The 21,867-nt window shown below is 40.4% G+C and overlaps 1 protein-coding gene across 1 annotated transcript in view; it reads left to right on the forward strand.

Annotated features, from left to right (window-relative positions):
- LOC126850890 (uncharacterized) overlaps nucleotides 1-21,454 on the forward strand; it is a 36,630-nt gene extending 15,176 nt beyond the window's left edge. The window contains exons 6-11 of the mRNA XM_050594332.1: nucleotides 8,078-8,152; nucleotides 14,411-15,055; nucleotides 15,298-16,247; nucleotides 16,472-18,992; nucleotides 19,065-19,220; nucleotides 19,361-21,454. Coding sequence (XP_050450289.1) covers nucleotides 8,078-8,152; nucleotides 14,411-15,055; nucleotides 15,298-16,247; nucleotides 16,472-18,992; nucleotides 19,065-19,220; nucleotides 19,361-19,530 — 4,517 coding nt within the window. The 3' untranslated portion in view covers nucleotides 19,531-21,454. The remainder of the gene's footprint in view (nucleotides 1-8,077; nucleotides 8,153-14,410; nucleotides 15,056-15,297; nucleotides 16,248-16,471; nucleotides 18,993-19,064; nucleotides 19,221-19,360) is intronic.
- Nucleotides 21,455-21,867: the final 413 nt, after the last annotated feature.

Genomic DNA, 21,867 nt, shown 5'->3' on the forward strand with positions numbered 1-21,867 from the left:
CGCGAAACGATTTATCAAATTCGATCTTTTCGGTTTCGAAATGTATCGCGCAACAATGAAAAATCGTTCTTTTGTTCGGCGGAAATCATATGCGGCAAGCGTGTATCTTAAATCGATTCGATGTGGCTCTGATCCATGTTAGAAATCCAATAGACAGATTGTCGCTAATCGCTACATTGTTACGTAATATAGGGTAGATCTCGAGAAACATAGTGGGATCGAAAAGGAGGTAATTTCTCGTTTCAAAATTATAGAATAAAAAATGTTTTCATTATTATTAAATTATATTACAAAATTAAATTGATATTTATAAATACAATAATAAATTTTATAGCAATGTTGTTTTATTATTAAGTTATATATAGGTAAATATAAAATTATTAATAAATAATCATTAACGATATAAAAATCCAAGAAGCACGAGATATTTTCAATGAATCGTTACGAATAACGAATCATATGCTTTAACGGACTTTAGTATGAAAGCGTCGCCCGTAAGATGAAATTTCGAAGAAAAGATGATAGCGCATGCGAACCAGTATAGCGGACCGATATTCCAGCTGCTGTATCAATTAGCGGCTTTCAAATGTCGAGTAATGTTTTCGTAATTCTTGGCGAATTTATCGGATCAATTTACACACACGTGTGCGCGCATTTTACGATGCTATCGCGAGTTATCTCGAAGGTAACCTATCGGGAGTAAAGGCACCGGTCTCCCCTCGAGAGAGACCGGTAAGGAAGCGTCGTCTCGCTCGGTGGAAAGGGATGCCCGGCACGGCGCGACGTCTCGGGCAGAGGCAGAAGAAGGCGTTCGCCAGTCTCTCGTCGACTCTCAAGTCAAGGCGTTCCGTCGACTCTTCGCATGCGCTTCTCCGTGCACAGATACGGTTCGTCTACGCTCGAATCGAGTGCCCTTCGCAAATCTCGTAATCGTCTAAACGTATTTCCACCTCGATTCATGCATCCTTTCCTTCGCGATTTCCCATAGCGATACAAAAAGGGTAAATATATTGTCGACCGGCGTTGTGGTACCAAAATACATATCACATTGGATTGTTTGAAGCGTTGTGAGAAGTGTATAACGAAAATTTCCTATTTTCACGAATCGAAAGTATACTCTTCGTGCTCGGTGTAGATCCAGATTCTTTTCATGCTTCGCCTAAAAGTAACCCGTTTACGAGTGCATCGTTTTTAAGCGCGAACACGTGCTCCCGTTACGAAGATTATTAAGAGTGTGGGAATCGCGAAACTGGGGATAAACCGTCCCCACGAGGCTCAAGAATTATAACGCAAGTCTCATAGACACTTGGCTCGATTATCGCGAGAGGAAATTTATTTGTATCTCGGAACGGTAAGATATTTACGATTTATAAATTGCCGCTAACACGTTTTGTGCCGGATCGAATTTTAACGACTTTACATTTATGCGTTCCATGTTTTACCGAGGCTAAGTTTTACTTGTGTGTATGAATCAGCAAAACTGTTAGTGTACTTTATAATATTTATAAGAATGCAAAAATTATTAATATCAAAATGTAATTTTTTTAATGTTTTATGGAACAAAATAAAAATTAAATATAGAAAAAGAACATGCAAAACTGTAATATAATTTCCATAAAATGAAAAGAGTTTGTGATAAAATCATGATAATTATTCTATAGAAATACGTATTCATTTTGTATGGTTTTTTTTATTTTCTTTATGTGTATTGTTATATTTTCTATATATTTTACATGCAATGAACAAATATTATTATACAATTATCTGATTATATAATACCACAATCGTAATTGCGACTGCTTATTTGACTAATGAGCCAATGAATAAAACAATCTTGATTCATGAAACTTGAGAAAAAAAATATTTAAGAAACAGATTGTTATACATCACGCATTATATTTACCTGCATTATAGTTAGGCATCGAGAGAGACATAATTTTAGAAAATATTTTATAATATATTTTTAATAGTGAAAATGTCAAATGGTCAAATGGAAAGTTGAGCTTGGGGCGTATGCGAAAATATTATCGCAAATTTACTAAACTGCCCTGCAATGCAGTTCTATTCTACAAACAATTTAGTTGACTACGTGAAATATAAACGACGCGAAAAAGTTTCGCTAACAATAAGCGTATCTCCAGTCGTGGTGTACACAAGAGAATCGCTCTAATATCGAAGGAAGGTCAATTTTACGGCGCTAATCGAACCGAGTCGATTCGCGAACAACCTCGTCTCTAAACATCCATACTTGTTAGTACAGTGAGATAACAATTGGTTTTTGCTGAAAAAATTCAACGAAGCACGATTGCGATTGATCTCAGTGGTAAATTAGACTCTCCTAAATGGGCTAAATATGTCGTTTTCATGCTGATTTCAAAACCGAATTTTAAATCGCGGTTTAATGCAATCAAATGGCGGTTGATTTCGTGATTAAAACGCAATCGCTTCTTCGGATTTCGGATTAATCGCGTATAATAACATGACCGCCATTGGAAGAAAACAAAAACTGTTATTGTACTGAATTTGTTATGATCTCTGACAGAACAATGCACATTAATCAAACACGTACAAAATAAACACACATATTCAAATTGTGAAACATCTTTCCAAGATTCAATTATGTAAAGTTTTGTAAAACTTTATCTTTCATAATGTGATGTAAATGTATGTATAGATTAACTTTGATAGTGATGAATGCCGATCATCGTAACAAGTTTAAAAAATGCTATTTAATGCAGAACGTTAATTTACAATTTTTGTAGAAAAAAAATCCTCTCCTGGATAATACGTTTCATGATTCATAGAATTAAAAAAAAAAAACTACGTAAACTGCTTTTCCTTAATATAATTGTCTCGATAATTGCTTCGAATATTGTTGCACAAATGCTAGTTTTTATTTTGTAACTTCATCTTGGAATATTTGTACGCAGCTGTATCTAATTGGAAATAAAATAGAACGAAGTTTATATCCGGCGTCGCGGGTCTCCCGACTCACTTTCGCTCGTTACCACCCACAGAAAAATGCAACAGCTGTTATGCATACGCCGTGATATTTTCTGAACCTCAAGGGTAAAGTGCGCTGTAAGGGCCCCGTGAGAGGCAGCTGTTGGCATCGCGGATGGACTACACCTGCCTGAAAGTATTTGTCGATGCCATTCGTTCGTTTTTTTTTTTTTTTTTCGGAGATCACGTTTAGATACAGTCGTTCTCAAATAAATCCGCGAAACGTGTCTAGGCTATAAAATTACTCTAAAAATGGAACGATTTCCATCTCGAATTCTTCAGGAAATCTGCATATTGTGCGAAAAAAATTGATAGAAGAAATTCCATAATATTTACATTTTCTAGAATGAAAATAATACGTCTATTGACATTTACAGAATTCTAATTTTGGCTAACTCTCAATATTTCTCGGGAACATCGATTATATCGATTACTTAAAGCAAACGTCTTTTTGTTCGATATCGCGTTCTCGAGCGGCAAGTGCGCGCATACATACGTGTCATTCGTGGCGGAAAAGAGATAAAGGAGACCCGGCTCATCGCAGAAAGCACAATTAGCTCATTCATCGTCCCCGTCTCTCTAGTGTCAGCGTATACGAACGTGTACGTTATTAAACGTGCGCACGGCCGACAATCATGCATACGAGAAGAGCCGGGGTTGGTTTATCGGTGCAGGCGCCAAGTAGTCAGTCACTGTGACTCGCAAGATACATTCTGTTAGACATACCATGCCGCGCGGCGTTCAAGAGAGTTTATTATTACACTAACAGCGTGCCTTGTACGTCGCGTGTATCGAGATACACATGTAGAGGTATTCGCGATGGCGGAAGATCATTGTGCACAAGAGAGGTCCTGCGCGCACGTCGGTTCTTCTCGTAGAGGATACATCATTTACGGTTTCTGTACTTGGGTAAAAAAAGGATAAATATACGCTAGAACGAGAAGAAAATGTATAATTTAAATAATACGCTTTGTATTGTAACTTTGTCTCTTTCCGAAAGCTGCTATATCACAGGTAAGATGCATATCTCGCAATCTTTTTTTATCTCTATAAGTTTCGCCGGTTATTTTTACTCGAGATCATTTTTTTTTTCGGGTCTAAAAAGGGCGGGTAGCCTGCGGCATCGCGGCCGCGAAAACCGGCCCTCGATGCGAGAACGATCGGCCAAGAGCGAATTCCATTGCTCGATGCACAAGCGTGAGAGATTGGATCGCGCAGCCGCGGGGCTAAATTCCCAAATGCGTGCAAACGCGTAATTCACTAGGTCGAGGTCGTTACTTAATCGAAATCGATGCATCCCTTCGATCGTATATCTATTATAGCGCCTCTAAGACGAAGTGAGAGGCCAGAAATAGAATATCGCTCTAAGGTATCTTCCCCCAAATAAGTTCATGTAATATGGAAATACTTGGTGAATGTTTGCAAATTTATAATGCTCTCTTGAAAAAGTAGTTGCAATAAAAGAAAATGTACTTTTTTAAAATATTAGGGATGAAAAATTTTCTTATTATATTAATTCTTTTTTTCCATTTGCCTTGGTAAAAAGCAAGTTTTTTCTAAAAATTAATCAGTCAAAGGGTTAAAGGAAATCTCTTCTATGCGGATTGCTTAGGCCTGTGAAAAATCATGATATAAGGCTTGACGTAGTCTCATCGGTTATTTAAAAAGCGTTGATAAGCGTTGGCAAAGCACACGTCCTTTTGCCATATGTACAAGGCGTCTTCTCTCACCTCACCAACACATCTCGCGGACGCGAGAGTGGATACGCCTATTACCGCTCGCGAGATTAGAGCAATTTATAGTATCGTCTGAGAATACCGACCCACGCAGCGAGTAGTACCGTACTTCCGGCCGAGCATATGTTAAAGCGATTTCGTCTGGTTGCTCTTATTGCGATTCCGTATCGTGAGCTAAAACCGCGCCGAGAGAAGCGCGTTGTGCAAGAGAGCTGAAAGACACAACTCGCTGGGATCGATAATTTAACGAAGAGAATTTTCTTGAAAAAAAAAAAAAAAATTGAATCCCTGAAAGGGATAATTCTCCTCGATAATGGAATATGTCATCCGGATAATGTTCGTTAAATTTACAACGTTTCTTCGCGGATCTCGCAGGCCGTACCACGACGGCTGGTTACAGGTTCGCAAACCGCGTTTCCCGATAATCTCACCCACGTTATCGTCGGCACGCCAAGTACGTTAAACGCGATACTTTATTTCACCGATATCGTCGCGGCCGGCCCGTTTCTTTCTCTCGCCTCTCCTCTCTCCGTTCGCCACAATGCCGTTTTCAGTGGCAGGCCTCAATTTGCCGTAATTATTATGTTTATCTTCCTCATTCACTTAAGCCCGCGCACCCATCCGGGTCCTCCGCGTTCATTGTTTCGTGCGGCAGCACCGAAAGGCTAATATTATCAGGGACTCTTCTCTCGTATATGATTTACGACATAGACATCGATTATTTTTTCCGTTTGTTTGATAGAAACGAAATTCCTGGCCCGCTGACCATAACTATTATCGTGGGAAATTTATCGTTTATCATCTTATCAGAACAAGCTTTATATCTTAGATAGCTAAAATATAAAGTAAGAAAGATATATTCGTCCGCATTTTATTAAATCAATTTAAGAAATGCTATACACGCGACAAATCGATGATTGAGACGATTTTCCCTATAATAATGAGCGACAGAGAGATTGAAAATGGAATTTGTACGAGCGAAACGTTCGCGTACGTGCTAAGTCCGATATATTCGCGTTCACGTTATGTGCGTGGCCGCATGGCCACGCGCCAATCATTACATCCTGAAAAGGGTGGGTCTACCACCGATCAATCGCTATGTCAAATCCAATTTGCGTGATCCTTTCCCTCGGAAACGACACGAAATCCTCGTCACGCCCGGCAATTTGCGGCGCGCGGCTCGGCGTGCCGACTGCACTTTCGACGAGCGTGAGAAGCGAGTGTCGGAATGTTGCACCTACGAAGAAAATAACACACGACTCTCATAGAGAGAGAAAGAGAAAAAGAGCGCGCTTCTCGATCACCGAGCTAGACGGGAAGCACGTACGTTAACGTACGTTTTCGTAAAGTCCATCTCAGGACGTTACAACTTTATTCACGAGATCTGGAATCTGAAAAGTATCTTTTCTCAGTGTGCGTGATCGTTTGACAGAACGACACACGTGTAACGTCCTTACGTGCGTCGCGTAGCCACGCGCCGATCATTACGCTCGAGAGAAGGCGGTAACTATCCCGACCGATCCAGTTTGTCAAACGCAATTTGCGTGATGCTTCTTTCCCGACGCGGAAACATGGAATCGAGCATTTATCGGTTTTTCTGCAGCCGCGATAATGAAAGCGACGATATCATAATACTGATTATCTTCTCTAATATTATATAGGTATAGATTTAAACAGGATCGCGAACGATATACTTAGCGTATACTTGGAAATAGCGCTCCAAGAGAAAAGATCTAATCTCTCGTTTAATGACATTTCTCAATTATACCTTCTCCGAAGGAGGTTTCATCCATTGTACATAGTCTCGTGCATCTCTCGAAGTCAGAAAAAGGTAAAGATTTTTTCTCCATACGACAGGCTCCCCCGACTACCGCGATGTTGGCGCGTCCTCCGGTGTCGAGAGTCCGCTCGGTCGAAGTCGGAGTTAGCACGAACAGATTGTTTCTGCGGCCGAGAGAGCGAAGGCCTTTAGGAAAGTGTAAAGAGCGTCTAAAGCGGGAAAGAGAGAGAGAGAGAGAACGAGCAAGAAAGAGAGAGAGGGCGTGACAAAGTAACTCCATCGAGCTGAACGGGATGCGAGAGAAAGAGCGAGGATGGAGCGAGAGATGAGCGCGGGGAGGAGGAAGCGGTTAGCGAACAGAAGAGACGGAGATGGGAGATGGCGTAGAGGAGAGGAGGACGGTTCAAGGAATAAGAAGAAGAAGAAGAGGAAGAAGAAGAAGAAGTTAAGACGGTCCAGCGCAAGCAGCATCACCACCGCAGCCGGAGGTGATGACCTGCTCAAGGCCACCCGCTCCCAACCTCTCGGACCGAAGAGGAGAACTACTCTTCTTATTTTTCGTTGCTCCCTTTTCTCTCTTTCGACTCCTTGTTGCAGCTCTAGAGTTCTCTCGCTCCTTCTTCCTTCTGTTTCTCTCCTTTCCTCTCAGTCAGTTTCCGTGCATCTGCCTTTCTTAGGCTCGCTGAACCTTGCACAGTTCTCTCTCTTCCGCTCTTTTTCTCTCTATTTTTTTCTTTTCTCCTTTTCTGTTTAGTTCTGAATTTGTTAAAAAAAATTATTTTTTCCTTTATTTCTCTTCGATAAAAATTGTTTTTCGCGACTGCGATCATTCGGATGCGTAAAGTGCGCACGCGAATTTAATATCTCGGATGATTGTACGACAAAGTTAACAATTATAATGTACTATCTGCGAAATTGAAAAAATACCGCGTTTTCGGGGAATGAAAAACTTGGAAATCTCGGAAAAGTCTCTAATTTTGCGAGCGCATATCATATTTTGTAGTGACTTTGCGCGCGCTGCTCGATGGTGTATCTAACGTTTAATAAGCGTGGGTCAACTGGAGTCAACGGTGCAGCTGTGTAGACCAACGGCGAACTATTACCTCGATTCATTATCAGTGGCCTCTTTGTGCATGTCTCTTGTTTCGTGGGACTCCTCCCCCTCCCCCTCACGTCGCCTGCCGTTAACTTTTCTCAATTGAAATATCACCCATATAGTTTCCTGTCGACTATATAATCGCAAAAATACGTTTATAAGCGTGCAATCGTCTATCTAAATGAATGTAATCACGCCTGACACAAAATATGTACGAATTATTGTACTTTTTTTTTCATTTTTACCTCTTTTTTCTACTTATGTAACGCGCAGATTCTGATAAGTATCGTCATCATTTTAGTGACGGTGATTTCTCCCATAATCATAAACTTGGTCAGAATAAAAAGAGTTGCACACAATTGCATGTATATGTATTTTCTTTCGCGTACAATCATATGCTTAAAGATTGATACAGTAGACACCGTCCATAATAATAAATAAAAGCACATGCATTTGTTACAGCGCGAGATGACGAAGCGGACCGCGTGAGCGAGATTGCAGAGTACACGGAGGAAGGCAGCAAGAAATCGAGCAAAAGTAAGAGAAAGAGATGTTATTAAAGAGATTAATATAAAATATCTATAAATAACCGTAGAGAAACGCACATTTCGCAAGCAGCAGACATTAGAGATATCGCAAGAATCCGATTTTTCCGTGCGATCGGCGAACAATAAAACGGGATCGATAAAAAACTCGTCTAAGATCGGCATAATATTGCTTTCCCAAACGATCTTATCTCGCGCGGAGATATTAAGATATGACTCGACAATTTCGACAATAGTATTTGCGTTTATGCGCGGTGGACCGTAGACGGTGTTCATTGTGGAATAAACGATAATTGCGGGGTCGCGTGTTAAAGGTCCTTGTTCGCGAAGTGAATCGAAAATGTCAGCGCGACGTAGCGTGGTCAGATCGGACGCCGATCTCGCGAACAATAGCGTTTAAACAGCGCGTCGAAAACCTTTCGCGGTTTACACCGATCGCCACCGTCCTTCGGTGTACGGTGAAAGTCCGCAGGAATTCGCCCTCGCTCGAACTTCACATTGAGATCGTCCGTGACGTGTCACGAACTCGCTCGAGACACTCGTAACGAGTACCTCGCGTTGCCGTTTTACGAGGCAACGCGAGGTATTGCGCCCATCTGTCGTCCTTCGGATTTTTAATTGAGACGGAAAAGGAAACGTTTAAAATTTATGATATACAACCGAGTCAAATAATCGACGACGTCGTTAAAATACCGATTGATTAATAGGAATGGGACGTGACGATGCGTGGTGAGGGTGAAAGGATCGAGACGCCACAGGAAATTGAGGCAGGAATCTTAATTATCTGAATTATTCCGACATGAATTTAAGGACGTTTATTAGCACATATGACAGATTCATGAAGATAATAAATAATGTCTCTTCTTCTTCATCGTTTCCGCACGCGCATCCTCAACACGTTTATCTTTCGACGCGAAATAATTCCGCGAATCACCGATGTAAAGAACGCGTTTGCTACCGGTCCTTTTCCGTTTTTCCTCTATAAAAAAGCTTAATTGGATATAAGATTCTCGCGCGATTCGCTGCTCGTTTTACAGCTCCCACGAAGGCATGGCGAGGAATGGAAGGTAAGCGTCATCGGCCTCTCGAAGCACGTACGCATCGAACCGCTGCGTTTAATGCCGATGTTTCCGCATTCTGGAATCTTATTTCTGAACGGGAAAATATTCGCGCTGTCTAGCCGGTGTGTGGCAAAAATGTGCTGCCAAGTGCTTGCGCCGTGAGTGTCAGATGATCTCGCGAAACTGCCCGGCCGTGCCGGCATTTTACGGTCCGCGACTCGATTCTGCAAGTAGACTAGCTAATCCGAGACTCGTTCGCGAGGAGAATCGCGAGAGCCGATTCCGTCGCGAGTGGATTTTAATAGCGATTGTGCGATGCAGATTTTATTTCCGCGATCTAAGATTTTATTCCTGTCCGCGAAACAAATTTTTTTTCTTTCAACAATGAAAAAAAAATGAGTGGCATTGTTCTCCTAGATCATGTATCCCTGGTAATTTATATTTAGAATCCTCTATCAATCTTTTTTATCCAAAGTATTAAGGTGAATAAAAAAAAAACTGAAGTGCCAGTATTTTAAATAATTTTTATTTTTATACAATTTTTATTTTAATCTGTCTTCATATGTTCATCCATCAATCTTTTAATATTATACATCAGTTATAACATGTACATACATATTGAATATTGCGATTAACGGACGGGGTTAAAACAGAAAGATGACATTCTCGAAATTCCAAGCGATTTCTCGTGCATTTGATAAAAGGCATAAAGCGCGCGTTCAAGCGAGGAAATTTCGGTACACTCACTTCTCACGAAATGTGGGAATTAATCCATTCGAGACGTTAAATGAACCTTTCGTGTGATACGACTTCTCTTCCGCGCGAGAGTGTCAGAAGCTCAAAGTGATAAATGGACGTTATGTCCGTGTGCGTCGACTCGATGTAACGCGAGCCGCGTCGTCATTTTAGGATCTTTTAACAGTCCGCGACCACCACTACCACATACACGATGTATCGGTGAAAAAACGATAGAAAGAGATGATGTAACGAGCAGACATGTGATATTACCGAATCGAACATTGAATTTCGCAATCGCCGCGAGAGAATCTCGGCCGTCCCTTTATCGCGAGTTTGGCGACACGGTCTTTCGGCACGGATTATCTAATATTTGCACGGTCGTTATTACATCGAAACCGCTATTTCTCCGAATTTCTCGGATAACTTGGCGGTCGTTGAACGTCGAGGAAGACCGTGCATATGCGGAAAATCGCGAAAACGGGAACTTCACTAGGCACAAAGTAAGTATAGTCGTAAAATTGCTCTTAATAAGAATAGCTTTTCGCTATCGAAATAATGATCTGTGACAAGTTACGTGAATCTAAGTAGAAGCTAAAGGTGTGTCTCGTTCCTTTGATCCTGTAGAGCGAGGTTCGATATTAAATTGCTATTTATTAAACTCGAGCTACGAAAAGGGAGATTTTATTTTTCGGAAATAAGAGCGACAAGTGGCGCGAAATCATGAGCGAAATGCGTTTCGTATATAATATTATGAGCGTCTCTTTCGCAGTCCCCGTAAAATATTCACGCGTTTCTAACACATGTTCCTCCGGAGAATCGCGGATATGAAGGACGCTTCGCGCTTCATTCAGTGCCTGAAAATCGATCATGCACGCTGTAACGCGCGGACTTATTGCTAAAACGCGTTACTTCGTTTCCCGGACACTTAATGATGCCGAATGTCTCACGATGGTGTGGGATGATGATGAGGCGAAAAGAGCGAGATCGCTATATTAGGGAGGATAAAAATAATAATTAATAAATCGTGTTTCTTTACGAGGCTCTCTTCATCTCCGACATATACATTGAGTATACGCGCGCAGATTCGGATCTCCAAGGACAAAACCGTGACTTTTTCGTGACGGCATTGATTTTGTCTCCTTTCTTTCCCAATACAGTATTCGAACAAAGGAAGTCGTCCCTGTCGCGTCCATTGCGACAGACGCTATCTCGCATTCGAAAATCACATGCAGAATGACGTAATTTACGGCTGCAAATTGTATAGAGTGATCACTATTATCATTATACAGGTGTATAGCGCACCGAGATAAGCATGCATAATGAGAATTTTAATTTTAATTATGATATAAAATAACGCGCCTACATCGAATATCGTTTAGTGATTCATGCTGTTTTTCAAATATCTTTGCAGTTATCTTTTAATCTTATCGTTTAATATTTTGTAATTTATAGAATATTAAAGAAAGGAGTATTCAAAAATTTCAAAGTCGATGGTAAATATTGTAAAGTTTTTCCTACATTTGCAATTTATATTCCTGTAAAAGAAAAATGAACAGTACTTTATTCGTTGTCTCAATAATCATTTTCCTCATCATCCATAATTGATAAAAATTTCCTATTTCAGTTAATCTGATTTCAATGTATGACTCGATGTAGATTTTTCCCGATAAATCGATGAATCACATATATCATCGCCCACGGAATTACGAGGCGACGTCGTAACTCAGCGGCATGACAAAACCGTGGGTTCATCTCTAAAGCCGATTACATCGCGTAGCGGTACGTCCAGTCGGCATAGATCTTCCGGTCCTACGGCTTCTTCCCGATGAGAGAGCAAACGATTTCGTTGACACATTCCGCAAAATTAATGGACTCGCGCAGCCTTGGCCTGGACATTATACGCGTTCCGGAGAAATCGTGTAATCGCTAATTCATGTCGCGTAGCGCTTTTACAGCTGTCTCGCGATCGATTAGAAATAAGTATCATCATGCTGGAGATTTTAATGACGCGCTAAGAAAGAGATTAAGAGACGGAAACGCGTGGATCGAGGATGAAAAAGGAAGCGACGCGCGCGGATGCATACTGATTTTTCGTGCACGGTATAATACACGGTACATTCGCAAAAGAGCTATAATTCTCAAAGAGCTAAAAGCGCAGGCCACGATGGCGAATAATGCGTGTCTCTATCCCTTCTCTCTCATTCTCGTGTCGCGAAAGCGCTAACGGCTCGCGGAAGCTGGCCTCGACGCCGAGCAATGTCGCCCCAGTCTTACGACAGCCTTCTTGCCGGTACGGACTTGCGCCCCGTTGTTTCCACTCTCATCCTCGGCGATACATCAACGTTCTTCCGAGAACCGGTCAAAACGCGCGCGAAAGTTTGCCGTAACTACGAGCTGAGTTATGTACCTTTTGATGATTAAAATTAATCGCGCAAAGTGGTTGTACGACGGGACAACCTCTCCCCCGATGAATTCCGTGGACGTTGTATACGCGCGTCGTATATAATCGGGTATATTATATCTTGTAAGAGGTCTGTTTTTCAACACTTAACTTGATGCATCAGCGAGTAGAAAATGCGTTGTCCAGTATCTCGATCCTTTATGTATTTATTTTTTAATTTATCCCGTAATTTTTTCAAATAATTAATCATTTATAAAAATTAAAATATTAAGAAAAAAAAAAAAAATCGTGAGCGAATTCAATTTATATATCGTTTATCGATTGATTATGATGATATAATTATGACTTGATCACATGTTCGTAGTCAAATATTTGTCAAACACAGATGGAAATGAACGATATTCACATGACACTTGCGATCGTTTTCTATACTTTATCATATCGAGACAGCGTAAGAAACAATTTAATCTCATTTCAATCAAAAAAATTATTTTTATTGTCAAATCTACGCTATTTACCGAATACTTGTATAATTGAATATTGTGTGCGGATAGCCGTAACTAGCGTTTCCAATTAAGAATGCAAATTTCTAATTATACGCATCGGATGGATTGCACATCCGTGACAAAATACCTATAATACATGTGTGCGTGCAAAATTCACGCATTCACGCACACATTGACGCGCGGTTGTCCCTGTTACCGGTACAAATATGGTGCGATCGTCTGGACACGCGTACATACATATGTGCATCGGAAACGTGCAGCGCAAAAGTTGCATCTGTTGCATGTATCGGTGATTAGTTACGTTGCGCCGCGCTATGCCAGGAATGTTAATCAGCAGGAGTTAGCGCTCGCGCGCGCCGCGCGCTTTATTAACTGTGAATTAAAGTTAGAGATTTCGCGGTATACGACGGCATCCATGCGAACGGTGAGACATAGCAATACGTCAATGATTCGCGAGATTTGCAAAGAAAAAAATTGCACAGAAGAATCTCAAAATTCTTTAAAAATTCAAACCTTTTCGCGACTTCAATATTCATGCCGTTAAAAACATCGCGTTCTTCGCTCGATTTTAAATATTTCTATTTAGAATAGATAAAGTATACACAAGTATTTTATCAGTAAAGGCTCGTTAAAATATACAGAAATCCTTGGAATCGTTCGAACGTCTATAAATACAATAGTAGAACAATGTGAATGTATAATGCGGAATAAATCTTAATAATTTTTTTCAAAATCGTATTTTGCGAATAATAATACATAATATAAAGTTTCAAAGGAGATTTCATAAGGTCTTTCGAGTTCTTCTTGAGATATTCGTCGAATTTTCGTTGAACGTGAAAAATCGCGAAATTTTGCGAACGCATTTCGTCAGACTATAGGCGCATGAAAAATCGAAGAGATGATGTCATTTTTTTTTGAACCACAATACACTCATCGCGATGTGTAATGTGTCGATATGCGCGCGATGAATCACTCAAGCAGTTTGCACGTTCGCTATTTAATGGTGTAAATATTTTCATCGATGCACTTCCTTCCTGAGAAAATTCTTAAGATATGACATAACTGTACATATTAAAATAAAAAAAAAATAATAATATCTAGAGGAAGTGTCTGGATAATTCAAGCGCCTAATGAATTGATATTTTTTAATTATAAGCATACTATGATACTATGATGTCTCGAACCAACTACTTTTTTTTCGCGAGAGTTCACATAATCTATTTGACTGAGCAACGAGGATAGTGTTATTCAAATCCATCTGTTTCACCTTGAATCCATTACCTTATCAGAGACCGAAACAGACACTCTATACAAACGATAGCTTGTCAAATATATAACAGCAATCATAAAATTCATTATCTTTCATTCGTTATCTTTAGAAAGAAAATACGTAGGAATCATTTGTTTTACATTTGTTATTTGCTTAAAACATTTTTTTTATTATTTAAATTTACGATTGATAGATATAAAAATATTTTAGTTATTACTGAAGTCTCTAAATGCACAAACTTTTATTCCGAACGTATTTGAAAATAATGTTGCAGACACGGTAAATGGTAAGATGGAGAACTGCGGAGGCGGCCAACGCCTGCCCCCGGACGGGGACGAATTTCCAGCAGCGTACCAAGAATTTAGTAACAGCCAGCTACCGTATAACAGATATATCGCCGCGACAAGGACAACGGCGACAATAGCCACGAATGGCGGATTGTGCAACGAGAACGAGACATTCCGTACCAGCGAGACATTTAAGATGCTCGCGAACGACAGCAATGTTGTCGGTTCGAGGAGCATTATTCTGTCCGATAGTAAGATGACGTTGACGAGCTCTGAAAACGTGAGGCAGGATATAAACAAAGTCGCTTCGACGAATATGGAGAACGTCCGGCCGGAGATAGGAACTAAAGCTACTTCGACCACTGCGGATAACGTATGTCAGGATAAGTCCTCCGAACTTTCTAACGAAGAGAGAAAATCGTCCTATCACACTTCGGAAGATATCGCGAAGAAAAACGCTCCTACCGTCGCGGGAAGTCCCCTTTATTCTTGTCAGACAACCAACGGCAATTCAACGATAAGCGAGAAGAAGATGGAAATCGCCGGATATTATCACAAGGACGCGATCGAGGTGCCAAGCCACGTGGAAAAGGACACGCCCGTCGATACCCCGCCGCCTCTACCATTGACAGGTACTCATTTAATTTTGAATTAAACCTTTCTCTCTCTGTCCCCGTTTATTTTTTCTTCAACAAGCAGTACCAGCATATCACAATTATATAATCAAATTATTAAATTCGAGGTCATACAATTAGATATATATCTACAAAATTGATTTTACTTTCGAAATTATCTAGAGTATGGCAGATTTTTATATCACTCTTATTTTTTAAATATTTTTATACATTTTATAAAAATATTTTTTATTACGTAGGCCCGCCTAAATTGGAGCAAATGACTCTGCACGCGAAAAACATTTCTACGATAGAGTCGCCGCAGAGAAAATTTTCTCTGAACGGTGATCTCTGGAGGCAGGATGATAAGTCTGAGCGATCCGTCCGAGACAAAATCGCCATGTTTTCATCGCAGAGCAACCTTGACGTGCCTTTGTTCCCCAATGTCATGACAACTGCGGTAGTCACGAACAACGGCAAACGTCTTTCCAAGTATAAATCCTCCGAAGACGTTTTCTGCGACGATAAGAGCAACGGACAGAAGGATCGTTCGGCCTTCCTCGTCGATAGGACGCAAAGCTCTTTTGATCTCACCGATTCGGCCAGGACATTGACAGGGCATGATTCCGCGAAGAAATATAGTCAGAGAACTCCTAGTTTGCCTACTCAGCCTGCTTTATCAAGCTCTATTACACAAACTACGCGCGTTCCAAAGACGCTGCCAATTGTTCCGCCGAAAGCTACATCATTGTCGAGTCCGTTATCACCTTCGTACGAAAAGCAGATTTTTTCAAATACAACGATGAAGAACTATTGTACCGAAAGTAGCAACTTGTCGAACACCGCGTATCCGAATAAAACCGTCGGTTCTTATAATAATATTAACAATTCGGTAAAAACGACGAGCACGCCTTTGACGCGAGCTACCAGTTTTTCAGGCTCGATGCCCTTCGTGCAGGATCGAAATTCCATGACAGCCGATTCAACCGGTTATTCACAAATCTCGAGAACAAATTCTCTGGTATCTACGTTTAAACGGCCCGGCGATGACGCGAGAAGAAGTAGCTTGAATCAGCTGATCGAGCAGAGGCGGAAATCGATATCGAAATTACGTGGATTGGTTATACCGGAGAAAGATACTGTGTCAATAGATCAACCCATCGTCGATTTACCGGAAATTAAATCACGTGATTCGATATTACTACATCAGGTAAGATTTAAAATTGTCGATACAATATATTTCTCAATATATGGAATATATATTTTTTATATGCATTATTTTTTTTACAAAATTCATTCTTGCTTTTTGCGACATGGTAATAATTGCGAAATTAATTATCTTCTATTTTAAAAAATCCATTTTTACAAATTATATTAGAATATTATTTTTTTTGCGCAAAAATATTCAAAATATTAATATCGTATTTTTTTCAGATACCAAAGGCAAACATTCAGGACAAGTGGGGGTCTCAAAGTTCCTTGGTTAGCAATGCCAGCACGGCAAGCCAACCCTTGAAAGCGACAACATCCTTCAAAATGCCGGCGCCACAGATACACTCCAAGTATTCTCCGGCTTTCAAGAGAAAATCTCTCACGGTATATGGTACTTCTGTGACGAACTCTTCTTCGATAAATGGCAATAGTCCGATCAAAAGCTCCTCATCAAGCACAACCGCGTTTTCGGAGCCACCGAAAAGCCTGGAGAGTATCTGCAGCCCGACGAGAAGTGATTATAGCTTCGAATTTGCCTCGACAACTAGTTCGCCGGATGGTTCGCGTAACAGACCAAGGATGATACAGAGGAAGGCTCGCTTGGATTATGACGATTCCGATAACGATTCAGCCGTGAGCAGTTCTCAGAGTAGTATATCTCGCGGCTTCAGTCCGCCGATGTCTCCGGCACCATCGGAAAGATCTACCATCTCTTCGGAGAGATCTTACATCTCCACAGAAATGAATTACCAACGTCGACCTTTGATCGCGGATAGTTTGAACAGAACTTCGGTGTCACGAGATGTTAGAGATTCAGTTGGTGAAGATAAAGATCAATTCGGCTCCAGAATAGGTCTTCTCGGTGAACGAACGTGTCTGACTGAGAGATCGTCATCTAGCAGTAGCGGTGGTTCGAATCCGCGATCGCCACAACCAAACGAGTTCTTTTCGAGAAACTCGCAGATCCCGCAGCGACAGCTGCGACGATCGAACAGCACCGATACAAATTGTAGCACGTCCTCAACGTTGACGTCCGGGTCTCAGGCCAGCGCCGAGTCTCTATCCCGAAGAGTATTGAAGCCGCAAAGCGTGGAAGCCATAAATCGAAAAAATATTCTGGCAAGTGCTAGATGCCGAAGCGGAAGAGATCTGAACGGATCACCGTTAATCCAACGAAAATTTTCGGATGATGAGGACATCGCTACCGAAAACGGCAGTGCTGTTCGTCAGACAGTCAATGACTCGGAGAATGATTCTGCGAGTAAACAAGAAATCAAGATAGCTTATATAGAAATCACAGATCCTTTCGCGAAGGATGAGGAATTCTTTCAGAAGAAGGAAGAAGAACTGAAACTGCCACCTAAAAGAAGCATGCTTCCACCGCCGGCTATTAGACCGCCGAAACCCGAAATATTAGAGCCATCAAACGATCTTAAAATGTGGGTTCGAGCAGAGGCAAAGACTCTCGTGCGAGCTATGGAAGAAAAATCGAATAACAAATATGACAAAAATCCTCCCGTCGCTGCTCAAACTTTGGAAACATCACCTGTAATTCAAACGACAAGAAAGAATCACGGTTCCATGTTTGACGAACCTGTTGATTCAACATTAAATGGCGGTTTGCCTCCAAAGAGCAGAATCACAATAAGCGAAGCAAAAGTCGCTACGACGGAAATATCAAAATCACAAAGTAGAGCGAGTATAAGTCCTAGAAGAAACACGGAAGATCAAAACGATCTCCTAACGATTTTAACGACAAAGAGCCGTTCTAGATCGGCTATACATGTCGACGAAGGAACTTTCGGCAGGTCAAAGAGCCAAATGAGTCTAGAGGATATATTAGCCGTTAAAGCAGATTCAAAGTTACTTCGCGCGCAAAGTATGGAGCCGAGAATCGAGAAGAACGGCGCAACAACAACGAGCCCATCGATTAAATCTACTTGGGATTCGAAGGAAGGTCGATACTGTAGAAGAGGCTCTACAACGTCGAACGAGTCTTGGTCGGAAGACAAATCTTTTGTCTCGAAAATACCCACTTTAGGAAAAGCTAGGAATATCGATAACGGTGATGAAATGTCGCAAAGTGTTGAGAAAATAAAAACTGTAACAGCGTCGAAAATTCCGATGTCCCGCGGTTTAAATCGACGCAGCGCCAGCGTTACAGATATGAAGAGAGCCCTGGATGCGAGTCCCGTGCACAGCCAATCACAACAGTGCGCCGGCGGCACTCATAATCGATTCCCAAGTCTAGATAGCAGCGTGGATGAGAATATCGGAACGGAAACGGATGTTGACAGATGCTATGGCGAACAATTTGGCAGTATCAGCTCGCTGGCGAGCAGTACCAGCTTGATCTCGCAACAGGAATTGGCGCAGCTCGTGGAAGAGGCGAGTTTAGAGGAAGCACGCGGCGCGCATGATGTGATAGTTGTTCTGCTCCATAAGGAAAATCCGACTGGCAGCGTCGGCATCACTTTAGCCGGTGGCGCGGATTGTGAGGTGAAGGAGATCACGGTTCACCGAGTACTGACGCACTCCATCGCGGACAAAGACGGCCGGGTGCAAAGGGGCGACAGGATCCTCAGTATAAATGGCAGGAGCACACGAGGTCTCACCCATAGGGAGAGCATGGCAGTGCTGAAGCAACCGAGATCGGAGGTCGTGTTGGTCGTGTCGAGGTCTAGATTGGAGGAGGGCTGCAAACTGAGATCGCGGACCGCGAGTGTCGAAACCATCGTTGAAGGTAGGGAGCAATCCTGCCTTGTGAACCGTTTTAACAATAATAGAACCGATATAAATAAAAGAATTTTCCCAGGGTTAGAGATGAATGGAAGTGTGGAGGACACAGCGTGGGGACCACCGTCGACTGTGGCAGTCTACAAAGATGGAGCTGGTTTAGGATTTAGTTTAGAAGGCGGCAGAGATAGTCCCCTCGGGGACAGACCTCTGATTATCAAGAAGATATTCACCGGTAAATTTTATGCAGATATTTTTTATTCATTTGTAATTATGATAACTGTAATAAGACACAACTGATTATTGTAACGAGGTAATAAAGATACAATAATAAGCATTGTATATCAAATCTTAGCTTCATTCTTTTTATCGTAGGAGGTGCTGCCGAGAAGACAGGTGCGTTAAAAGCTGGGGATCAATTGCTCGAAGTAAACGGTAACGATGTAACGCGAATGTCGAGGATAGAAGCGTGGTCTTTGATGAAGAAGCTACACGATGGTGAAGTAAATCTCCTAGTCAGGCATCCTGCCACCAAATCCTCGTGAAAAGTAAGGAATCCCGATGTAAACGGGAGTACAGAAATGTGCCAAGCGACTGGATAAATTTTCGATCGATATTTGTTAAATGGGGTATAACATGCTTATATATATAGATACACACACAACTGCATTAATATTACGTAAGAAGTTATTTTATCGAGCTTGGAAATTTGAATAATATTGCTTTTTAAATAAAATAAGAGATTATTATCGCTGATTTCTAAAGAAAAATTATTCATGATATTTCTGAGGTATTTAAACTATTGAATATCTCTCATATATTCGCTGCTCTAATATATATGTATAATTATATATCATAAATTTATTATAGACGAGTTATATTACTTAACAAAAAAATAAAAGCAAGTGGCTCACAGTATATAGAATTTCGAAAAGAAAATCGATCAGAATTTGCTAATTTATTTTCGAATGCCTCGTAGATATTACACTTTTAGCAGATACAATTTCGTATGTAAATAGCAGTAAAATAGGATATATTTTCTAAATATTAAATGTCAATTTGCGATATAGTTGCGAGACATATAATACTATATTTTCATAAAAATGAAATTTCTTGTGGAAGAAAAGGCCTAATGCATGCAAATTTCCAATTTCGATTGACAATACAAAATTAAATTGCATTTACAATAATCGCATTGATTAGACATTGAATATAATTTGTTGAATTTATTATATTTGTCATGTAGCTGCGTTGGAAATTTCGTTAAACAACGATATATATATATATATATATATATATATATATATATATATAGAGAGAGAGAGAGAGAGAGAGAGAGAGAGAGAGCATATTATTAATATAGTATACTTTGACAACAAAGCATATAAGAATTTCTACATGATACATGCCATATGCAAAATAGGTCGTACTATTTATGGAATGAAGTAGATAGATACGCGCGTTGTCAATTAATCACTTAATGTCGATAACGTTTAATGTCGATACGTACGATTTGTACGATATTAATTTCATAGTGCCGGCCGTGCAGTAATAGTTCGAATTAAGAGTTTGCGACAAGCAAATAATAACCGAGTAAGTAATTAAAATATGAGCCTGATTGTAGATCGCCTATTTCCCGACGCCTTACTATAGTGGTTCCTGTTTATTTACTTTAGAATACGAAACGGTAGAATATATCGTATAAAATGGTGATCAATGTTGATGCGTCATTTAATAAGCATCGAGTAATAATACAAGAGATATATGTTTGTTTCAGTGTTTTCTAACTCTTATCATTAATTCAATAAGATCACATATATAATACGAATAGGTATTTGTGTTACAAAAGCATTTTAACTATTTTTAATAGCCCTTTCTCGCAGCTATCGGTAATACAATTAATCAATTTTAAATGCATCATAAAGAAATAGCTAATCGCTGTTGGAATTTATATATCGTTTAATTTCTCGTAATTCTTCAGTGTAATTTCCGAAAAACTATGTGAGAAAAATCGTATGTCTAATTAAATTATGTACTGATAGCGATGCGAGTACGCGGGAATATTATCGAATATTTCGCCGTATATATTGTCTATAAAATAACGCTTTTTTTTTTTTGCAACAAGTAGATCGATCAACGAAATTAGCTCTAACGAATGAGATGCGCGCGATTAATCGTAGATATAATAAAAATATAACAGAACGGAATATAAAGTACTTACTTTGGACGAGGACTGTGAGATCCGAGACGAAGCAGGGGGGTATGGACGGTTGTATTGAGAAACGATCCGTCGTGATGATCCGATACTCGTCTCGCGTCTTATCTTTCTCAAACTTGATTCTCCGTCTTGTTGTATTTTTCTAAAGAATATAGAAGGACAAAATGTATACAACGCATCGATTTTGATGAGAAATTCAAAGTCTGAGAATTTGAAAAAAAAAAAAAAACTCCACGACACTCCGCGTAAAAGCGCGTTTAACTGTAACCGTTGCTCTTTCAAACTAATTCAAACTGATATTAGCCGCCGTAGCGATTGCAATGACGCAGTCATGAACTGCGAACTAATAGAGTGGAATCCTTGTATCGGCGAATAATGCTTTGCTCGCAATATATCAACGAAATTAGCTCCAACGAATGAGATGCTAGCGGTTAATCGCATGCATAATAAAAATATAATAGGACGAAATATAAAGTACTTACTTTGGACGAGGGCTTTGAGAGATTCGACATGAAGCAGAGGGAAAAAAGAATGGACGATTGTATTGAGAAACGATCCGTCGTGATGATCCGACACTCGTCTCGCCGCGCTTTATCTTTCCCTAACTTGATTCTTCGTCCTGTTATATTTTTCTTAAGAATATAGGAAGACAAAATGTGTACAA

Source organism: Cataglyphis hispanica, chromosome 7 (genome assembly GCF_021464435.1).
Source record: "Cataglyphis hispanica isolate Lineage 1 chromosome 7, ULB_Chis1_1.0, whole genome shotgun sequence".
NCBI lineage: Eukaryota > Metazoa > Arthropoda > Insecta > Hymenoptera > Formicidae > Cataglyphis > Cataglyphis hispanica.